This window comes from Pogoniulus pusillus, chromosome 4 (assembly GCF_015220805.1).
Source record: "Pogoniulus pusillus isolate bPogPus1 chromosome 4, bPogPus1.pri, whole genome shotgun sequence".
Classification (NCBI taxonomy): Eukaryota; Metazoa; Chordata; class Aves; order Piciformes; family Lybiidae; genus Pogoniulus; species Pogoniulus pusillus.
This window is the reverse complement of record NC_087267.1, coordinates 23760906-23782555: the sequence shown is the minus strand read 5'-3', so window position 1 is coordinate 23782555 and position 21650 is coordinate 23760906. Positions and strand designations below refer to the sequence as shown.

Genomic DNA, 21650 nt, shown 5'->3' with positions numbered 1-21650 from the left:
TCTGTCTGCCTGTCTCTCTGCTTTTCTGTGTCCACATGATAAAGAAAAGAAGGGAATATAATTAGGAAATTATTCTTGATTTTTAGATCTTGAATCACACTTACAGAGATGTCAGCAATTACCTGTTACAGGTAAGAAACATTTTGACCTAGGGGTGAATTTTGCTAAAGAACAAAATTATTTTTGAGGAATCAGTGCAGAGGTTGAAATATATCTTATTTGTTGTAAGAAGAGCTATTCTAAGAGTGTAAGTATAAGTATACTACACTAGTTTTGTTACATTTTTAATGCAGTGTATTTATATACTGCATTTATATATGTACTGCATTTTATACATATACAGCAATAGAACAAGGGGACACAGTCTCAAGTTGTGCCAGGGGAAGTACAGGCTGGATGTTAGGAGGAAGCTCTTGACAGAGAGAGTGATTTGCCATTGGAATGGACTGCCCAGGGAGGTGGTGGAGTAACCATCCCTGGAGGTGTTCAAGAAAAGGATGAGGCATTTAATGCCATAGTCTAGTTGACTGGATAGGGCTGGATGCTAGGTTGGACTGGATGATCTCAGAGGTCTCTTCCAACCAGGTTGGTTGATTCTATGATTCTATATATTCTAATTTCATTTTTTCTATATGTTGAATTTCTGTACCTGAGATATTCCATGATCCCACAGGTTGTTGTGATTTATCTTAAAAACTGTAGTGACCTGTTACATTGATAAAATTGAGGCTAGAAATGAGAATAGAAAAGAAACGGGGAATTGAGGGAAAATACATACCTGCAATGACCATTTCCCACATTTCAGATATTATGGTAGTTAATAAGTATGCATGGCTTTTTTTCCCTGTTCTTGTTGTTTTGCAGTATTAACAGATCATCAAGATTTGAAGAACACACACCTGAAAACAATTCTGAGCAGCACAGCTCCTCAACAGTATCGCGTTAGAGCAAAGCTGAGAACTTACAAACCCCAGAAGCTCTATCAGTCCGTTAAACTTCATTGTTCCAAATGCAACTCTTTGTAAGTTTTTCACACAATGAAAGTAATTAGGAGTTGTACTGTTTGTACTGGGATGCCTAGATTTTTAATTTATTTTCACCCTCATTTTTATGGAAAATGATCTGAATGTAAATGGATTTAATTTTTGACAAAAATTTGAAATGCACTGGTAATAGGTAGAAAACTTTAAAATCATCAGATGAATTCTGTTTACAGAATACTTTGGGTGTTTTCAAAACAGTAGTTTTTCTTTGTTTCCAAATTGAGCAGTAGTACATTTTTCCCACACCAGAGTTGCATTTAAGCACCTGTTTCTGTATTGCATTTTCTAAATAGGACACACAAATGCACCTGATAGTTTCCAAAATGAATGAGTAAAATGTCTTTGTTCAAAATGTAGTTTTCAGAGAAGAGCATTTTTTCTGGATCAGAAAGTATCAAGGAAACACCATTCACTTTAGTGCTTTAGTGTTCTTACCTTTTTTCTGACCCAAGTTAGCTCACTGACCATTTTGTCATTGTTATTTCTCCTTTAATGCCACTCGTCATTTTATCAAATAATACTCAGATAATCACCACGTCTGGTATATATTGATCTTAAAGAAAGTTTGTTTGAAATTGCTTGGTTTTGATGAAACTACTGAGTGTCATGCATTACAGTGCTATGCATTTTCATCTGAATCTTGTATCACTTTTCTTTTGCCTACATTAGCCTAGCATCAGTCTGAAGCAAATGTCTTTATTGTTATTGATGTAAAGGATTGCTTTCTTTAAGGGATAGCACATTAACATTCTCCTACCCATTTAATTTTTTTTCTCAATCAATATTTTTAGACGAATGTCCCGGGTTTGGGCTGATCCCTCCCCCGGGGAGAAATAAACTCACCACAACACAGACCCCTTTTTTTGAAAGTCAGGGAAAGATGAAATTGTATTTCTAATAGTATAAGTATAAAAATGTAAAGAGAGATAATAACTAGAGAAGGAAGAAAAAAAACCACAATACTATAACCTTAAGGGAGATGGGAGAGGGGTCAAGCGGTGGCGAAGCAGCAGAAGCAGCAGTAGCCAAAACAGCAGCTGGGGAAGATAGGTGAAGCTTGAAGCAGCAGAAGCCAGCGGGAGAAGGGGGAAGAACAAGCTGTGCTTCTAGACATTAAGCTCTTGATGCTCCAATGAAATTATATTAATTTATCTATTGTTGCCATTTATGTGGCCTATCCCTGGAATGTTCATCTTTCCCCTATGTCTGAGCTAGAGGATCAGCTCAAACGGCCACAATCCACCCCTTTAATATAATTTACCATTGCAACATCAAGTCATTCTATGTAACTAAGGATAACATCAGTATCGTAGATGGTCATTTTCCAGGCTTCAAGCATCTTTCGTCAATTTTCGGTCATTCATCTTCCCATTTCCGTCTGTCTCAGGCGTCGGCTAGCTCAATGTTTTTTTCTAGAGCAGTCAGATGTTTTCTTCAATGAGTGGAATAGAGCAGGACTCTTGGCACTCTCAGGGCTCATGCTCATGGATAGTAGGCTCTTCGTGGCTTTTGGGCACCACAATCACCCGCAAGAGAACTCATAACAACATATCTACATTCTTTGTGCCAATGTCAGATTCTTTTGTGGCACACATTGTATTTCACTGTTTTTCTGCATAATCCAATATGTATGAACAGGTCCTTCAGCAGAAACCACCCCTCGGACAGGTGTAGCCTCCCCCGAAGGGGAGAATACCCAAACAGACTTGCCCAACAAATTCTTTTCATGAATGACAGGAACCCTGTCACCTTCTACCTTTTGTAAGACCTCTGAATGAGCTGGGCCAGCTCGGTTGGTGGAACCTCTATTATTCACTACCCAAGTGGCTTGGGCTAGATGTTTCTCCCAGTTCTTTAAGGTTCCTCCCCCCATTGCCATTAAAGTTGTTTTCAGCAAGCCATTGTAGCGTTCAATTTTGCCTGAGGCGGGTGCATAATAGGGAATGTGATAGATCCACTCAATCTTTGGCCCAAGATTTTATGAGATTATTTTTAAAGTGGGTACCATTATCTGATTCAATTCTCTGTGGAGCGCCATGTCACCACAGGATTTGTCTTTCCAAGCCCAAAATGGTGTTACGTGCAGTCGCATGGGAAACTGGATAGGTTTCCAGCCATCCGGTGCTTGCTTCTACCATGGTCAGCACATATTGCTTTCCAGTCTGAGAACGAGGTAGAGTGATGTAATCAATCTGCCACGCTTCTACCGTATTTGTACTTTGCCCATCACTCACCATACCACAAGGGCTTCAGACGCTTGGCTTGTTTAATAGCAGCACAAATATCACAGTCAAGTATAACTTGTGTTATAGCGTCCATGGAGATGTTGATTGCTCTATCCTGTGCCCATTGGTAGGTAGCATCTCTGCCTTGAAGTCCTGAGGAATCATGGGCCCACCGGGCTAAGAACAGTTCACCTCGGTGTTCCCAATCCAAATCCACATCACAATTCACATCGGTTTGAAACACCTTGGCAGCCAAATCTGCCTGATGGTTGTGCTGATGTTCCTCAGTAGCTTTACTTTTGGGCATGTGAGCATCTATGTGTCGTACTCTTACAGGGATTTTCTCTAGACGGGTAGCAATGTCCTGCCATAAGTCAGCAGCCCAAACTGGCTTTCCTTTCCATTGCCAATTCTTTCTTTTCCAGTCCTTTAGCCAACCCCATAAGGCATTGGCCACTATCCACGAATCAGTATAGAGGTAAAGCATGGGCCAATTCTCACACTCAGACATATCAAGAGCAAGTTGGATAGCTTTTACCTCTGCAAGCTGGCTCCACTCACCTTCTCCAGCTTCTGCTTCAGCCACTGCTCGTATAGGGCTCCAAACTGCAGCTCTCCATTTTCGCTTGCTTCCAACAAGGTGACAGGAACCATCAGTAAATAGAGCATAGTTCCTTTCTTCTTCAGACAAATCACTGTAAGGAGGAGCTTCCTCAGCCCAATTTACTTGCTCCTCTGGAGGATTTATACAGTTTGTGCCTTCTGGCCAGTTGGTGATCATCTCCACTATGCCAGGTCGTTCAAGACTCCCCATACGTGCTCGCTGTGTTATGAGAGCCATCCACTTAGACCAGGTAACATCAGTTGCGTGATGTGGTAATGACCACTTTCCCTTAAATATCCCGTTCAAAACTGGCAATCTGGGAGCCAAAAGAAGCTGAGAGTCTGTTCCTATTACTTCTGAAGCAGCTTTTACACCTTCATAAGCAGCAAGGCTCTCTTTCTCCGTTGGTGTATTATTTACTTCTGACCCTCTATATCCTCTACTCCAGAAACCAAGTTGTCGACCACGTGTTTCTCCTGGGGCTCTCTGCCATAGGCACCAGGTTGGACCATTATCACTCGCAGCCGTATACAGAATGTTCTTAATGTCTGGACCAGTTTGAACAGGCCCCAAACCCATTGCATGAACTATTTCCTGTTTTATCTGATCAAAGGCTGCTTGTTGTTCAGGTCCCCACTGAAAGTTGTTCCTCTTTCAAGTTACATCATATAAAGGTTTTACAATTTGGCTGTACCCAGGGATGTGCAGCCTCCAAAATCCAACTATTCCCAAGAAGGACAATGTGTCCTTCTTATTTGTGGGATTTGCCATGGAAGAAACTTTATTTATCATATCCATTGGAATGTGATGGAGACCATCTTGCCAACGAATTCCCAAGAACTGAATCTCTCTAGCAGGTCCCTTCACCTTGTCTTGCTTTATGGCAAAACCTGCCTTCAGCAGAATGTCAATTATTTTGTTACCTTTCTCAAAAACTTCTTGTGCTGTGTTCCCCCAGACAGTGATGTCATCAATGAACTGCAGATGCTCTGGAGCTCCACCTTTCTCCAATGCATCATGGATCACTGCATGACAGATTGTCAAGCTGTGCTTCCACCCCTGGGGCAAACAGTTGAATGTATACTGAATCCCCCTCCAAGTGAAAGCAAATTGGGGCTTGCATTCTTCTGCTATTGGAATAGAAAAGAAAGCATTAGCAACATCTATGGTTGCATACCATTTGGCATCCTTGGATTCCAGCTCATACTGGAGTTCTAACATGTCTGGCACAGCAGAACTCATGGGCGGAGTCACTTCATTTAGGCCGCGGAAATCAATTGTAAGTCGCCATTCTCCATTTGCCTTTCGCACAGGCCATATGGGACTATTGAAAGGTGAATGGGTTTTTTTAATGACGTCCTGGCGCTCCAGATGACGAATCAGATCATGTATGGGCACCAAAGAATCACGGTTTGATCTATATTGCCTGTGGTGTACAATTTGAGTGGCAACTGGCAACTTCACATCCTCTACATTATGCTGCCCAACAACTGCAGACTCATCTGAGAGCTCAGGCCTAGCAGACAACTTCAGTTTATCTCCAACAGCTTCTACAGTTGCTATCCCAAAGGTCCACTTAAAACCCTTGGGATCCTTAAAGCGCCCTTCTCTCAGAAAGTCAATTCCCAAGATGCAAGGTGCATTTGGACCCGTTACAATGGCATGCCTTCGCCAATCACTCCCAGTCAAACTCATCTCTGCCTCTAACCTTGTTTGAAGGCATCAATGTGCATTGTGCACCCGTGTCCACTAGAGCCATATATTTCTGAATTTTCAAAGTACCAAGCCATTTAACATATACATTCCAGTATATCCTGTTGTCTTCCTGGTCCCTGGCCTCTGCCTGGTAAGAGGCAGGGCCCCCCTAATGTTGGCCATTACAAGTGCAATTGGCACAGTGTTTAATGGTGTTAGTTGAATCATCGCCAGAACCATCTGAGTCATGTGGGGAAACTGAGGCAACTACTCTTTTAGGCTTCTCACTCTGTAACTCACTCTTTTTAGGAGAAGTGAGGTAGGTTTTCCATCCCATTTATCCCTGCTTTCACCAAACTGGTCACGTAAGATTAACCAAAGAGACCCACGTGACTGTTGTCTATTTTTTAGTGAGTTAGGCTGAATTGGTCTTCTAGGAGGATGCCTATTCCTGATGGCCGAGACATGTACCCACTCTGAGGGTGAGGAAGAAAGTTCACTGTCCTTTGCCAACTGGGATAGGGAGGTTTTAAATTCCTCCTTGAGTTGTTTCATGCTATCTTTAATCTCTTCAGTCATAGTATTTATGGCTGACACCATAGCATTAACCGTAAGGCTATCCTCCATTTGCCTCATTTGATCAGTGAATTCACCCAGTCATAGTAGTTGTTGCATCATCTTTCTCCACCATTTTACTTGCCAGTGTATGGGCATAATTAGAGGGGGCGAGCTGAATAAGTTTCTTTAGGAGGGCTCGGCTCATAGGTATCTCCTCAGGGTCCTCCCTTGTATAATCTCCATAGATTAGCTCTCTTATGGCCATCTCTCTCAAGCAGTGAACCCCCTGTTCAATTGTATTCCAGCGTAAGGGTCCCCAGGGTAAATCATCCCTGTTAGGGTACCGCAGTACCACAGCTGTCAATACGCATGACCAGAGGTTAGAGTTGCCACCGAGATGTCCTAAGTGCTTATCTATGCCATTGTCTCTCGAGAATACTGTCAGAGGGTTTATTTCTGTGGTGTCCATGCCTCCATCCCAGCATCTGTTCAGCCAACTCGTCAGCAGTTCTCGCTCTTTTCGGGCATAGTCTTGCCTAATATGCCTGACCTCCTTCCTTGGCAACGGGGCTCCCTCCTCATCATCACTATCATCCGTCTCCTGAGTATATTTTCCCTTTGCTTTAGCCTTTCCACTCCTTGTGCCCACAAGGGTACTGGCCTTCACACCAGCCGATGTACCTTCTCCTGGATCCTCTTCCCTTTGCTTACCCTGCTCTGGTTTATCCCCATCGTCATCTGAGCTATCTTGACCCCCAAGGCTAGCTGCCATTTTTCTCCTTGTTTTAACCGGAGCAAGGGAGACCTTATCTAAAGTAAGCTGTGTCTCACTCTGGGAGGTGCCTTTCACTGAATCATCTGAATTTTGTTTGTCTGCCTGACTCTGTTCCTCACGTGGTAGTGGAGCTGAGGCTGAGGCAGAAGGACCCTTCCCCACAGCAGCAACAGCAGCCGGCTCAGCAGAGACAAACGGGGTAAGGCAGGAGCAGTGGCATTAGCAGGCTCAATGGCATTAGTGGACTCGGCCTCCGAGGACCCCGCCACACCCCCTGGTACCACTTCCGGTCCCCTGGTTGCAGGCGAAAGAGTCTTTGCCTCAGCAAAAGCGACCCTCCTACAGATCAAAATGTTCGAGCCGCATTTTCCACAAACCAGTTCCTCAACTTTATCTGTCCGAGGGATTTTGCCATAGCCCATACCGTCTGCAGCCAGATCCGGCGCCGCCGCCGCAGCCCTTTGTGACTGCACCTCCGCAGGGGTTCCGTCACTGCTGTGTTTACTTTCCTCCATTCTATTTGGTACGAATGGGAACCAGATTGTTTCCTGCCTCCATGCTTCAGGGTCAGTGGGGTACGGGCCATGTCCAACAATTTTTCCTCCTCTCAAAGGTTCCGAGGCAGGACATTTCGCTGCTCTGCGAGCAGTCCGTCTGCCCGGTGCCATGGCCCTCCCTCCCCCGCTTCGGTCGTAGACTGTTTCTTTAACCCTTAGCTCCCTGCTGTTGCCTCCGGACAAAAAGTAAAAACCTCACTTACAGCCTGTTTGTTCCTGCATCTCTCTCGTTTCCACACTACAACCAGACCTACAATAGCAGCCAAAAACATCAAGTTCACACATATTAGGCAGGCTACTGGGTAGCTCATCTCTTCCAAATAACTCCTAGTCTCTGACACCAATGTAACATATGGCACAGCCTCAATGACATTCCTAAACCCTAAAACATTCCTAACAACATCTCCAACCTTCGTTAGCACAGCTTTTACCGAGTCCCAGACCATCTTAACAAAGAATGAACACACTTGGTACTGCACCATAGCTGTAAAACACTGCTGAACCGGTAGAGTCATAATTGAGGCAATAATAGGCCAGAATATATCAAACAACTTCATTTTTCCCTGATGTTCTCATTCTGATTATCAATCAAAAGGGAAAAAAAAAACCAAAAAACCCCCAAGATCGTGCCCCACGTTTGGAAAAGCACCAAAATTAATGTCCCGGGTTTGGGCTGATCCCTCCCCCGGGGAGAAATAAATTCACCACAACACAGACCCCTTTTTTGAAAGTCAGGGAAAGATGAAATTGTATTTCTTATAGTATAACAATGTAAAGAGAGATAATAACTAGAGAAGGAAGGAAAAAAAAAAACAATGCAATAACCTTAAGGGAGATGGGGGAGGGGTCAAGTGGCAGCGAAGTAGCAGAAGCAGCAGTAGCCAAAAAGCCGAAACAGCAGCCGGGGAAGATAGGTGAAGCTTGAAGCAGCAGAAGCCAGCGGGAGAAGGGGGAAGAACAAGCTGTGCTTCTAGACATTAAGCTCTTGATGCTCCAATGAAATTATATTAATTTATCTATTGTTGCCATTATGTGGCCTATCCCTGGAATGTTCATCTTTCCCCTATGTCTGAGCTAGAGGATCAGCTCAAACGGCCACAACGAACAATCACTGAGAGAAGACCCCTATGATCCTTCTCTTACAGCTTTTAGATACAAAGTAGCACGCTTTCAGCTTTAACAGTATTGATCGTTATCAGATGTTGTTTTAACATTCCTTTGGTTGCTAACGTAAAAGGAAGTGCTTCATCTTCACAACATAAAAGTACATGATCTTTGTTGCTGAGAAAAAAAGTAGATAACTGCCAACTATCTTTGCCACTTTTGTCACTTTTTGACATACTTGTCAACTCTGTGTAGTGATAAGCAGACACAATTGATACAATTTTGTTTCTTCCATGTGAACATTAGCATTATCCCACGATTTTCCATGACTACTATGGCCTTTTTATGTATTCTTGACTTGTTTATGTCTTCATTTCTTTTTTTGTTTCTTACTGGTTTACATACTGCTTGCTACCTTCTCTCTCTTTGCCAGAGGGCAGACTTTTAACCAGAAAGATTTGTGAGTCTTAGCATATTTACTATTGCTACTACTACAGCTGTCACCATCCTGCTGCAGTGTCATGGGTTTAACTGAAATCATCAGAATGATCTGCAGGATTTGATGGTATTTTTAGTTTAACTCCAATCTTAAGCTTGGCAGTGACTTTGGCCCTTTTTTTCATTGTCCTGTTTGTCACAGTTCATATTTCCCCTGAAGCCAGCAGGTCTGTCTTGCTTAGGGAAAAACATTCTAATACATTTTTCATTTTCTGTGCTGACACTCGCTTTTTGCCCGTTACTGGTAATATCAGCAGGTATAATTTGAATGACCTGTATGGTTGTCCGTGGGTGACAACTGCAAATGCACGAATGGTGCCCTCTAGCGGGACAGAAAAGAAACTGCTGCAGAGTTTCAGCTTCCCCCTTTACAGTACATGCTGTACTGTGAAGAAGCTATTCTGCTCCTTCCCTGTTTTTTTCACCATAAAACATACTAGAACATAGAATTTGAAATTATGTGAGTTAATACAGTCTTTTCACTTTACTGAAGTGGTGTGCAGCTGTGTGGCCCCCTTAATGCCCAACTGAAATCACATAAAGCTAATATATTTGTTTTTACATGAATTTACAGATGTGTGGATGAAGCTACTAAGCTGCCTCTAGTTCTAGTTAAGATGATATTATTTAGTATGTTTATTAACTTGGAAATTAATTATCTTGTTAAAATTTGTCTGGCCGTTTTTTCAGAGTACTCTTATCTTTATTGCTAGATTAAGGAGAAGCTGTTAGAATTAACTTACTCATTTTTTAAATCATTTTAGGCAAGAAGTCCCTATTGGTGATGAATTTGACTTCTGTTTACAAGGCTCTGCTGTTGCTGCCCCAAACACAGTATTCCACAATACATCCTGGTATGATTCTGTAGTGTGGACTACACAAGACCAGAAGCGAAGGAAAATAGTTATTCATTTTGTAAGGCATGATGAACTGCTTCAACAGCCTAAAGATACTTTAGTTATGATAGAAGGTAAGATAAATTGTAAATACTACACCACTTCTTAAGACACAGTGTTTACTTTGAGTATGAAGGCAAGATATGTTGAAATTGCATTCAGTGTAAGTAGTAATGATCATAAAGGCATCTTTAAAGAAAAGAAAAACTCAGCTGTAATTTTAAGTTACTGTTGTGCAAACTAGAAAAAAAATCACCTGTGAAGGTCTTACAAGGTCTGTTTTAAAACTCTACCAATAAGGCTGCTGTTGGTTCTGTTAAAATTAACAAATGAATGTGCTTTTATTTTTATCTGTGTTCAGATTCAAAAACTCACTGAATCTTCAGAAAAAAAACAACACACTTTTATTACTGATTTGGAGAACTTTTGGAAAGCTTTTAATAATGCAAGCCTACAATTAAGTTTGTCAGCCTCTGGATGTCAGTGTTGTTTCATATTAATAGGGCTTCTTGCAGTGTGAGCCTTATTTGTTTTTTATCATATTTCCTCAGAGAAGAGAAATAGTCACTGAATATTAAACAAAGCAATTTGGCAAGGAAGGTTTTTCATTGTTTTTCATGTTCTTTGTGTGCTACCACACTTCCACTGAATTGATGAAATTTCAGGAAGATTCCAAAATTGGTTCTGCAGTCCATACTGCAGAGACTGAAGACACATTTTCCTGTGATTTGTAATAAATTTGAAAGAACTTTTCCTGCCACCGGAATTAGAGAATCTCAGGGTTCCAGTTGTAATATGTTAAATTTACACTGTGTTCCTAGCATGGCCTCAATTAGTAGCATGAAGTTTGGTGGTTTTCTCACCTCATGTCAGACATAATTGAACAGCTACTTTTCCATATACTGCTGATAAAACCCCCACATTTTTCTGTTTTTGATAGGCGGAACATTAAAAGAAATGTGGAAGCTTGCAAAAAGATTTAAATGTGTTATTCCTGTGAGGTCTGCAGAACATGGTCTGCAATTATTAGATCTTTCAGTTCCTTTTCTTTTACAAGGGAATGTAAAATATTATGGGTAAGTTAAAAGTATTTATTGATATTTTAGTAGGTGCAGTAACAGATATTTTCTTCAGTAATTCAAACTGCAGTGCTCTGGGGATAATGTAACTGAAAATTCTTTGATGTAAAATAAATAGCATGATCAGTGGTTATGACATCAGTGATGAAATGCCATACTACTACATCATATCAAGTGGCTCAACTGCAGTTGATCTTTGTCTTGCTCTGTAAAGCTGACACCTTTAATTACACAGCACCCTTAGTTCAGTCTTGCCTGTATTGTGTGAGTAGGACAGTATATGAAGTGTTTGTATTGCTGAAGAACAAAGTAGTGACATATAAATTTTTTTTTAGCAGTGACGTATGAATTTATATGTAGCAATGTAGTGAACTTAAAATCACAGAATGGTTTGAACTAGAAGACCCCTTTAAAGATCAGATTGCCCAAAGTCTCATCCAACCTGACTTTGAACGCTTTCAGGAATGGGGCACCTACAGCTTCTCTGAGCAACCCATTTCAGTATCTTGCCACCCTTTCATAAGGGATTTCTTCCTTCTGTGTACAATCTAAATCTAACCTTGCTGAGTTTAAAACCATTGCCCCTTGTCATATCACTACAGACCATTATAAAAACTTGTCTTTCTTAGAATCTTTTTTTATATATTGAAAGGCCACAAAAAGTTCTCCCTGTAGCATTCTCCACCCTGATCAATTCAAACTCTCTCAGTCTTGATGTACATTTTTCCTGCTTTCTGTTTTGATGTGCTTTAAGGCTGCATGTCTGGTAAAATAGTTGTTTTAAACAACAAGAGAAATTTGCACTCACACTGACTAAGGACATAAGAATATTTTATTGTCCTGTGCAGACAGCTTCTGGTATAAATCAGTCTGTGTTTGATTTGTCACAATATCTTGTCTTAAATGCTAGGTGCAAGCAATGTTCAACTCCAAAGCCTATCAAGAGTCTAAGTTCCCTTGCAGCAGTACAACAACCATCATGGGAACCAAGTGAAATAGCAAAAGGTCAGCTGACATGATACTGTCCTGAAATAATTTTGTGCCTTGATTCTGAAGGTTTGGTATGGAATAGCTTGATTCCTGTATAAAGCTGTAAAATGTATTCACCTTTTTACTAGTTGAAATAACATTTAATTTTTAAACTACTACAGTATGAATTAAAGGACTTTATATGTTGAACAGTTGCTGCTACTGTAGGTATTACTAGTAACACCTACACAGTACAGATGTAACAAAATTTTGGTGGTATCTGCCATTTTTAAACTGTGTACATGCTTGCAGCCCTGCCTTGTCTTTAGAATAAAGACAAAGTCAAATCAGTTCTTCTGATTTGAACTAAAGACAACAGTCTTATTTAATGACTAGTACAAATTACACTTTTATCTCCTATAAGCCTTCTCAAAGCTAAACATTTTCCAGAGAGCCTGCAAAATGTAATATTGAAATGAAAGGAATTACACCATAACATGTGTATGTTTCATGCTTTGTTTCTTGTGTTATTTAATGTATTTCTTAACTACAAATGCTGTAGGTAAAACGGAACCTACGACACATGAACGATAAGAATATTTTCATGTATATCAGTTCATGTTCTAACATATTAAGTTGGAATATCCAGCAATATTTAAGCTTGGTAAAGACTTTGTAAAAATTTTAAAACCCCCACTATTTGAGCAGTACAATGGTTCTCTGAAACAAACTATCATAATTATATTTTATTAAATGCATGTAAATTAACACATAACTACTAGTGTTACCACACTTAAAATTGACATTTAGTGCTCTCTGGCATTTAAGCTATTTCATGTATGTTATTCTTACATCATTTGAATTTTCAGGCTAAATGATGACCTGCAGATATATCACATCAATTGAACATAAAGTGCTTAGGCAGTTTAAGTAGACGTACCCAGAAAGTACTGAATCAGAGTTGCAGTACCTTAGTATATTGAAAACAGTTTTATGTTTGTAGCATAAAAGTTACCACTGCCAGGGACAGAATTACTGTAGTCATTTACTTATGCTGGAATATTTCAGACCTGCCAGCAAAGTTTCTCTGAGTAACACCTTGGTTGGCAGCTTTTCCTGTATCATGGGGAACATATTTTTTTTTTACTCAAAAGGTATTTTCCTAAGTGGAATGCTATCTTATTATCATTGAATTAAGACCAAATCTCCTTTCATGTTTCATGGATAAAAGGAGAGGAAAGATCCTACAAAGGTAGGATCTGAAATCTATGCAAGTATTAGCATTTATTTTACTTAAAATCTTTCTGCATTTTTATCTGAAAATACCAAAATGCATTTTGATATTAGGGTCTCAGATTTTTTGCCTGTTAATTTTTACTTCTAATGACAGTAGATAAAGTCAGTTACTATTGAAGGATGGATATTGTCATCTTGAATTGTTATGATTTGTGTTGCATATTCACTCTAAGAAGCAGACAATTGTTTTTTTTTCTTTCAGTTTTAGGTATTGAGCTGCTCCAGTATGTTTTTATTATGAGGTTTACACTGGTTGATGCAACAGGACCACTAAATGTGTACCTTTTTGATTATGTAAGTAAAACTAGGTAAAACTGGACTATGTTACCTGCAGTGTTTTGCCAGGACAGTTATGAGCACTGTAATGTCATTAATACTCTCTCTCTGTAATACATAATACTCTTGCACAAAATGCAAATTTTCAATAAAATACCACAGTATAGAACATCAAAGCATAACTACAAGACTGAAGTTTGTAGATAGATTATTTGGTATTTCCACAGACTTCTCTGTGTTTCCATGGCTGAATTTCTCTTTTATTGGTAGTGTTAAATTATGAAGCCTCAATGCTGTTTCTGTGATTGGAGTGTTTTATGTGTGGATAACTTCTGGATATCTCATTACCTCTTTGTTGAACTCCAAGTAGAATCTATCCATTCAGTAATTCTTAGGTTTTGTTTCATATGGCTATGAGGTAGACAAGACCTTTTCCCCCCTGAACTTAGGCAGGTTTCAGCTATAGCTATACAGGTATTTGTCTTTGATTTCAGAAGCAGTTGATTTAGCTACTTGACTACCCTTAGAGTTAACCTATCTTCAGTTTTCTCTGAAGCAACTTAAGACCATTCTTTCTTCCTGAGACAGTGGAGATTGGATGGTTTTCCTGTCATTGTAAACTGTATGATTTTAACTTCTGAAGGCTAAAACAACCAACATTCCTTCTGTCTTCTTCCATATATGAGTTTTTTTTCATATCAGAGTTTTTTAATCCATATCAGAGTTCTTTGAAAACTTTGATCATCCCCACTGTTCTGGATTCCTCCCAGATGGCCTATGTTCCTACTGGTGACACTTCACAGTCAATACAATACCTTCCAAGCCTAAATTTGGGTCCTTCAGCACCACCTCAGAAGGAAGTGGACTACAATGAAGTGCAAATTTACGCTAGCATCTATTCTGACTTCTGTGGGAATGCTCCTGGTTCTTTCCTTTCTTAATAGGAAAATTCATTGAAGGAAAAAAAAATGGAAATTTTGTAGTCAGAAGAAGAATTGGAGGAATGAGAGGAAAAAGTAGTTACCTGTCAGTTTTGCTGCTGGATTATCCAGTAACTTTTGAAACTTCCTTCAAATATGTCATACAAAAATTATGCAAAGGCAAATTATTCTGTATTTGTATCTTTTAACAAAAAGGAACAGTTTCCATCAGAACCCTTTGAGATGGTATAAGGTAATGAGACTTTAGAGATACAAAAACAGGTAACAAACTTTGAAAGAAAAAAATAGGCTTTTTGTCTATAATGCTTAGCGTATGTGGTTTAAAAATACAGAGAAACAGTTTATTTAACATTTCTGTGTTCCATTCTTCATTTTACTGCTCTATTCAGAAATGCATCCCACAGTGTAAGCCTTACTCATTGTTTCTAAAACTCAAACTAAGGGTGTTTTATGAATCCGTGTTGCAGTGCCCTCTAGTTTTCAGATGGCTTTGTTCCTCTCAACATTTCTTCTGGCTGCGTGAAGGGGCTGTTGAGGAGGACTGATCATCCTCTTCAGCTGTAACATTGCCTTGTTATAGAGGCTTACAAAGAATATCTGCCGGTTATTTATACAGACCTACACGTGTGTTTTCTAGGTGGCTGTAGTCCCTGAGTGTTCATGTGTACAGAAATACAGACGACTAATTTTAAGAGGCAGTCTGGGAGTTTTTTTGTATCTGAATAGTTGATAATGTTGTTCTGTTGTATTACCTATCTGTATGATTTTAACTTCCTTAATTGATAAAAGAACTTGCAGTCAGGATTCTGGCTAATGATTACTTATGCCTCTTGCAGCTCTTCATATGTTTCTGTTCTCTTCCAGGAAAAGTTTTTCCAAATTCCTGCTTCTGAAATCTTAACTAGCAATTCTCTTCAGCAAAAGATGCAGATGACCATGAATACTCTCTGTCCTCCAGGAAGAAAATTAGGTTAGTTTGTTATTATTTTTGAAGGAGGGTGGAAAGGGAAAGGGTCTTCTAATTGCTTTTGCATAAACAAAGTCTTAGAGTTCAACTTATATATGGGCAAAACTCAACAGAGAAATGAAGGAATCTTTAAGGAGAGTTCCAATTAATTTGTTTTGATGTGTTTCTGTAATATTAGAACTATTAAAGAAAGAAAAGTAACAGTCAGTCACTTCTCATGTAGCATGCAGTGATGTAGGAGTACAGTCGTGTCTGTGCAGGCACTAACAGGTTGGTTGTATTCATCTGGAAGTTAACTAAAACACTCTTGCATTGAATGTCACAGTATGTTAGGGAAAACTGAAAGGGAATTTAGTGTCTGGAATGTGTTTTGGGTGATATTCTGCTTTTGAATGCACTTGCTGATTTACAGCATCTCTTGCTACAGGAAACATTCATGGAAGTTGAGCAAAACTTTAATCCAAATCCAGTCACAGAGTTTTTGTGCTGTATTTGTTATGGTAGAAAGATCTCTGCCTAAAATTTGCAGGTCCAAGGCAGCTCTGTGTCTCTCTCACAGCTATAACCTCCAGAGCATACTCCCTACTCATACTTGGCAGTCTCTGGCCACAACAATCACGCTGCAGTCTTTACCATACTCATAAAAAGTGGCCCTATTGTGAAGGCTGTAAATGATACTCCCTTTGTGATGAATGAAATTGTCTCAACTGAGACACATGGCAATGAGTCTTTTTATGTGCTACACTGCTGGTACCGAGTGTTTCAGGATAATGCTGGAGTGGGGAATGTGAGGCTTGGAAGATTGTCACTGCACACCATTTCAGATGATGTTGGAAATTTTAAGATACAAATTTGAATTTCAAAAGCATTAATGCACTTTTGTTCCTATTAACTGATGTATACAGTTAGATATCCTGGTTAAGATCTTGCTTGTTATACATCACTAAAAGTTAGAAATTAGTATTAAACAATAATTTGGTGTTTGTTTGTAGATGACTTACCGTGGCTGGAATGCTTCATCAGGTCATATATTGTCAAAGATGAGATGAATCATCAAGTTTATTACCAAATTTTTGACACTACAGTTGCTGAAGATGTTGTATAGTGAGTGATGTGTTGCTAGTAGGAAGTAATCCAGTAATTACAATTATTTTTTTGAGGAGGGAGAGTGAGATCAGAAACTGGTGAAATAAACATCTTTATTCTTTTCTTAAGAATTCAATCAGTACATACGAAGTTCTAGTTTGTATATTAATGTGATCGGGAGTTATTCTTTGATGTGTTTACTGCTTTACTGGCATAGAGCCTTATGATCTGCTTGCAAGTAGAAGTGGTAGGGTTTTTCACTGGAGCTTGCTTGGCTCAGACTGATGGAAGCAATCTAGTATCCATCTGCCCTTCAAAAAGGCAGGAATGAGATTATTCTAAACTGGTGAGTTTTACTCAAAAAATACAGTAAGAGTGATGCTGCTTTGTTAATTTCTGTATTTCTTCAGTGAGCTGGATTACTTAGTGTAAGCATATGTTACTGTTCTCAAACACTTGGATGGAGAGTTCTGCTTTTAGAGAATGCCTTGATTTTGCAGTGATAGATGCAATTAGACAGAACTCCTCCTTTTAATCATACTAAGGTAACTGTCTGTGTTCTGGTAATCATAGATTCTGATGGAGTTAAGAATGTATCCTTGTAATGATGATCACTGTAATTAAAGTTAAGCCATGAAAGAAAGAGTGTGTGAAACTGTAAAATTAATATTGCCATTTGCTAGATTCTAATGTTTTTTAAGGTGGCCTTGTTTGGCACCAGCATTGTTAGTATGTTTATTAGCTGGATCTGTGTATTCAAAGGCTCTCACATGTCTGGCTAAATTTACTGTCAGATTGCACTGCCCAGATCTGTTGTTTCTATCTTACATAATCAGATTTTATGACTAAATTTAGAGATACAGAACTGATTAGTGATACTGCTGGACTAGAAAAAATGTTGATTTCATTTTGCATTCAGAAGTCTGGAGCACCACTTCAGGACATGTTTCTCCGAGGATAGTTAATGTAGAAATCCATGACAAGACAGATGCTTTCTATCAGAAAAAGTTACTTACTATTTACAACAGATTTTTTTTTAAGGAATTTCAGAAGCAAGATGGAATACTTGTAAATGGATAGTAGATGACATTTTGGATTTTAATTTTTCAGGGCTGTTAGGTTGATTATGCAATTTGTAATTTAAAATTTCCTCTAAATATCTTCTGATAATTTCCAGGTAATTGTCATAAACCAGGAGATTGTTCTTACTGATGGATGTATAGGAAGAACCAAGTGTTTAGTGGATATTTCCTTTTAAAAGTATGAAAAAATAGAACAAGCAGACCCTTCCTGTGTTTAAATTATTTCAGAAGTTAGGGCTTAAGTTGAGGGCAATCTTTTTGGCTTCCCTTGTATAGAGTGGAGGAAAACAGTGGAAAGGAATGTTTTTATTTTCAGATTTTTGTTAGGAACTCTTGATAGATTCTCATATTGTTTGTTTTTTCTAAATAAGCCTTTTGTAACGTAATAAATAAGAATCTGGTTTGAACATTGGTGTAAACGATCCCTTGTGTGGGAGCCCTGCCAGAAAACTCTGCATGTGCATCAATTGATTTTATGTTTGGTTTGGTTTTTTTTTTTTCACTGTCACGTTATTGTAATAAAATGTTTAGTAAAGATTTTTTCAAATATGGAGATTTTTTTTTACTTGACTTTTGGTTCCTAGATCATAACACTGTGAAAACTGTTGTCAAGTAGCATTCATCCAACAGAATGCTCCAAGTGAACATTTGTGTAGTTTATTTGATTGAAACATACATGTTCCATTCTCTTTTCAAATGTAATTCATAGAAATATTTTTTATTAGTAATCAGAAATAATGTATTTGGCCATACTAAAGATCATATTTGTCGCGGAGGAGTATTCTGCTGCCTACACCAATTTTGGCAGAAGGGAGAAATTAATTGGAGCAAGATAATATTATATAAAATATATATATTTATTAAACTCAATATTCTGAACTCTCGCCACCCCCAACCACTGTACATTAATATTAAAAGGATTCTTACACGGTCCTGAAAACATTCTAGGATAAAATATGTACCGTGACTTATTAATTAACTAGCAAACGTTCAAACTATACCCCGCGGCAAATACCGTTTGGGGTCTACACACTATTTGTCAAGCAGAGCAGGCTGGAAACTGATTCTGCTCTATGGCAGAGGCAACAGATATTTACAGAGGTATTAAAGCATTTACTTAGAATCCTGATTAATCAATAATCACCCTCTGGGGCTACATCACAGCTTATGCCTAGTGTCCAGACTTCAGGGGATCTCTGCCCATGGACTTTGAGGCTGGAATCTTCCTGGCTTCAGGGGAAAGGAGATTCGTCCCGACTTGTGGGGAAATGATGGTCTCTGACCTGATTCTTCTGGCAACGGATGCAATCTCTGCCTTGGTGCTGCTGGCTTCTTCTGGATGCGTTGTCCAGGGATTCTTAGCAGGCAGGATCTGAGGTGCAGGAGTAGGATATCGTGCTGTCTCAGCACGATTCTCACGCGGCTAGCAGGCCGATAGCATGTACACACAATCCAGAGTCTGCTTCCTGGTTAACTCAGTGACCATGGCGCTTACCAGGCAATGATAAGGCAGCAGGCATGCAAGATGTGCATGGCTGGCTTAGGAGGCTGTGCTCTGTAGGTAAAGGCAGGCAATACAGGATCTGGTCCTGATAACACAGTGGCATGCAGATGTGCACAGCTGGCTAGGAGACTATAGGCTACACATATATATATAAGCAGGCTTAAGTGAGCTCTGCAACTAAGGTACTCAGGCAGGCAGCTGCAAGTGGGTCAGAGCCTGAGGGTTTACCTATGTACCCCTGTTTATTGAATGTGGGCCGAGATTAATGGTCCCTTGGCCACTAGAATAACCAATCAGATTGGCATTCAGCCAAACCTTACCATAATCGACAAATGCCACTTCCCTGGACTTTCCCAAATATGGGGATCACATGGGTGTAAACCAGGGAGACACGAGCTGGGTGTGTGTGGGCTTACACAACATGTTTACAACCAAGGGTCCTGGCAGACCAGACCTTATGGCACCAGGTCTGTTGTGCCTCCTTTTTGTTCATTTAATGTGCTTACCTCTGGTTTAGACAGAAAAACATGCCCAGGCAGGGCAAGGCATAAATAAGCCCGTTTTAGGTCCTGCAGGCCCTTCATGACAATTATATAGGAAGTAGTGCACATGCAGTTGAAAATGTCTGTGTCTCATTTGTAGCCTTCATATGGAGGAATGGAAGTCACAGAGATGGGGCTTTGATCATTAGTTACTAATTATCGTTATCACTGCTGAGGCCTGTGAATGGCTGATCGGTGGGTGAAAATCTTGGGACGGCTGTGCGCTGATCTTGCAACACTGGCACACTCCAGTTTCTGAAAGCTGGGCATCTCGGGCAGCAATGACTCTTAGCTCTTTGTGCTAGTTTGAGGCAGGCTAGAATGTTTTGGTGAGTGTGATGGTTTGGGCATTAACCCGCCCCCCCCCCCCCCCCCCCCCCCCCACTTTTGAATTTGCCCCAGATAACTCAAACGGCCTCTGGGAATATAAATGAAGCTATTTATTTACAAGCAGCAAATATACAAGCAGCTATTTACAATATATATACAGTTATATACAGAAATATACAAAGGATAAACAATACAAAAGCACAGCTCCCCTCCCAGAAACCTAGGTCCCCAGGAGGGGCTCTCAAACCACCCCAACACCTCCCCTTGCCCCCTCAACCTTACCCCAGTTCTCAGGAAGAAGAGAGGTGCAGCCAAGAGGTTAGGGAGCAAGGTTAGTGGGAGCAAGGTTAATGAGATGTGACTAGGTCTGAAGACAAAGGCAGAATGAAAGACAAAATGGAGAATGTTTTACTTCTTCTTCCCAGAGTTCTCAGCGTCACTGTGAGAGAAGGAGACACAATTGTTTTCATTTCACTGCCCATTATCTAGTTCTTTTACCAAAACATTCTAGCTTGCTTCAAGCCAGCACAGTGAGAAAAAGTAGATAATTAGCTGTGAAAAGGAAAACAATTGTGATGTCAACTTCCCTCATAGTCTCGCTGGGATGTATGGGAACAAGAAGGGAAAACATTAGATAACACTTTCGCCATTTTTTACTCACTCTGCTTCTGGCTTCAGACTGAGCTACATCTCCCTAACCTCACTGCCACTAACCTTGCTTCTTAACCTCTTGGCTAAACCTCTGTTCTTCCTTAAGACTGGGGTAGGTTTGAGAGGGGCAGGGGGAAGGTGCAGTGGTGGTTGAGAGCCCCTCCTGGGGACTCAGGTTTCTGGGAGGGGAGTTGTGTTTCTGTATTACTTTTAACTTGTATATTTCTATATATAACTGTATATACTGTAAATATCTGCTTGTATATTGTGCTAGCTGTAAATAAATAGCTTCATTTATATTCCCAGAGTCCGACTGAGTTAGCTGGGGTACCTTCTAAAGTGTGGGGGGGCGGGTAACAGCCTAAACCACCACATACTTTTATTTGGCGACCAACGTGGGGCAAATTCATTTGAGTGACTGTTAATTAACTCTAGGAATCAGAATGAAGCTAATAAAGCAGCTATTTTATTTGGTGGGGGCTATTGTGTGGCCTGTTTGCTGGTTTTTTTTTTGTGTACAATTGGATCAAAGACCAAATTCGTTATTTCTTGCTTCATATGGTTTTTAAGAAGGTCAAAGCTAAAGTTACAAGCATTTTCTGGTCCTGGGGTAATTTCATTCTTGGTTATGCTGGTTTTAATGTCACTGAAAATCTTACCAGTAACATTACAGGGTGTGCTAGTTTGAAGCAAGCTAGGATGTTTTGGTAAAAGAACTAGATAACGGGCAGTGAAATGAAAACAATTGTGTCTCCTTCTCTCACAGTCATGCTGAGAACTCTGGGAAGAAGAAGTAAAACATTCTCCGTTTTGTCTTTCATTCTGCCTTTGTCTTCAGACCTAGTCACATCTCATTAACCTTGCTCCCACTAACCTTGCTCCCTAACCTCTTGGCTGCACCTCTCTTCTTCCTGAGAACTGGGGTAAGGTTGAGAGGGCAAGGGGAGGTGTTGAGGTGGTTTGAGAGCCTCT

The 21650-nt window shown here is 39.9% G+C and overlaps 1 protein-coding gene across 8 annotated transcripts in view; it reads left to right on the top strand.

Moving 5' to 3' along the window:
- POT1 (protection of telomeres 1) overlaps positions 1-18198 on the top strand; it is a 102659-nt gene extending 84461 nt beyond the window's left edge. For all 8 annotated transcript variants that reach the window (XM_064142371.1, XM_064142370.1, XM_064142374.1 and 5 more), the window contains 8 exons: positions 87-131; positions 865-1021; positions 9824-10029; positions 10896-11031; positions 11945-12039; positions 13502-13593; positions 15381-15486; positions 16476-18198. In XM_064142371.1, the coding sequence (XP_063998441.1) occupies positions 87-131; positions 865-1021; positions 9824-10029; positions 10896-11031; positions 11945-12039; positions 13502-13593; positions 15381-15486; positions 16476-16588 (950 nt within the window). In that variant the 3' untranslated portion in view covers positions 16589-18198. The remainder of the gene's footprint in view (positions 1-86; positions 132-864; positions 1022-9823; positions 10030-10895; positions 11032-11944; positions 12040-13501; positions 13594-15380; positions 15487-16475) is intronic.
- The last annotated feature ends 3452 nt before the right edge of the window (positions 18199-21650 follow it).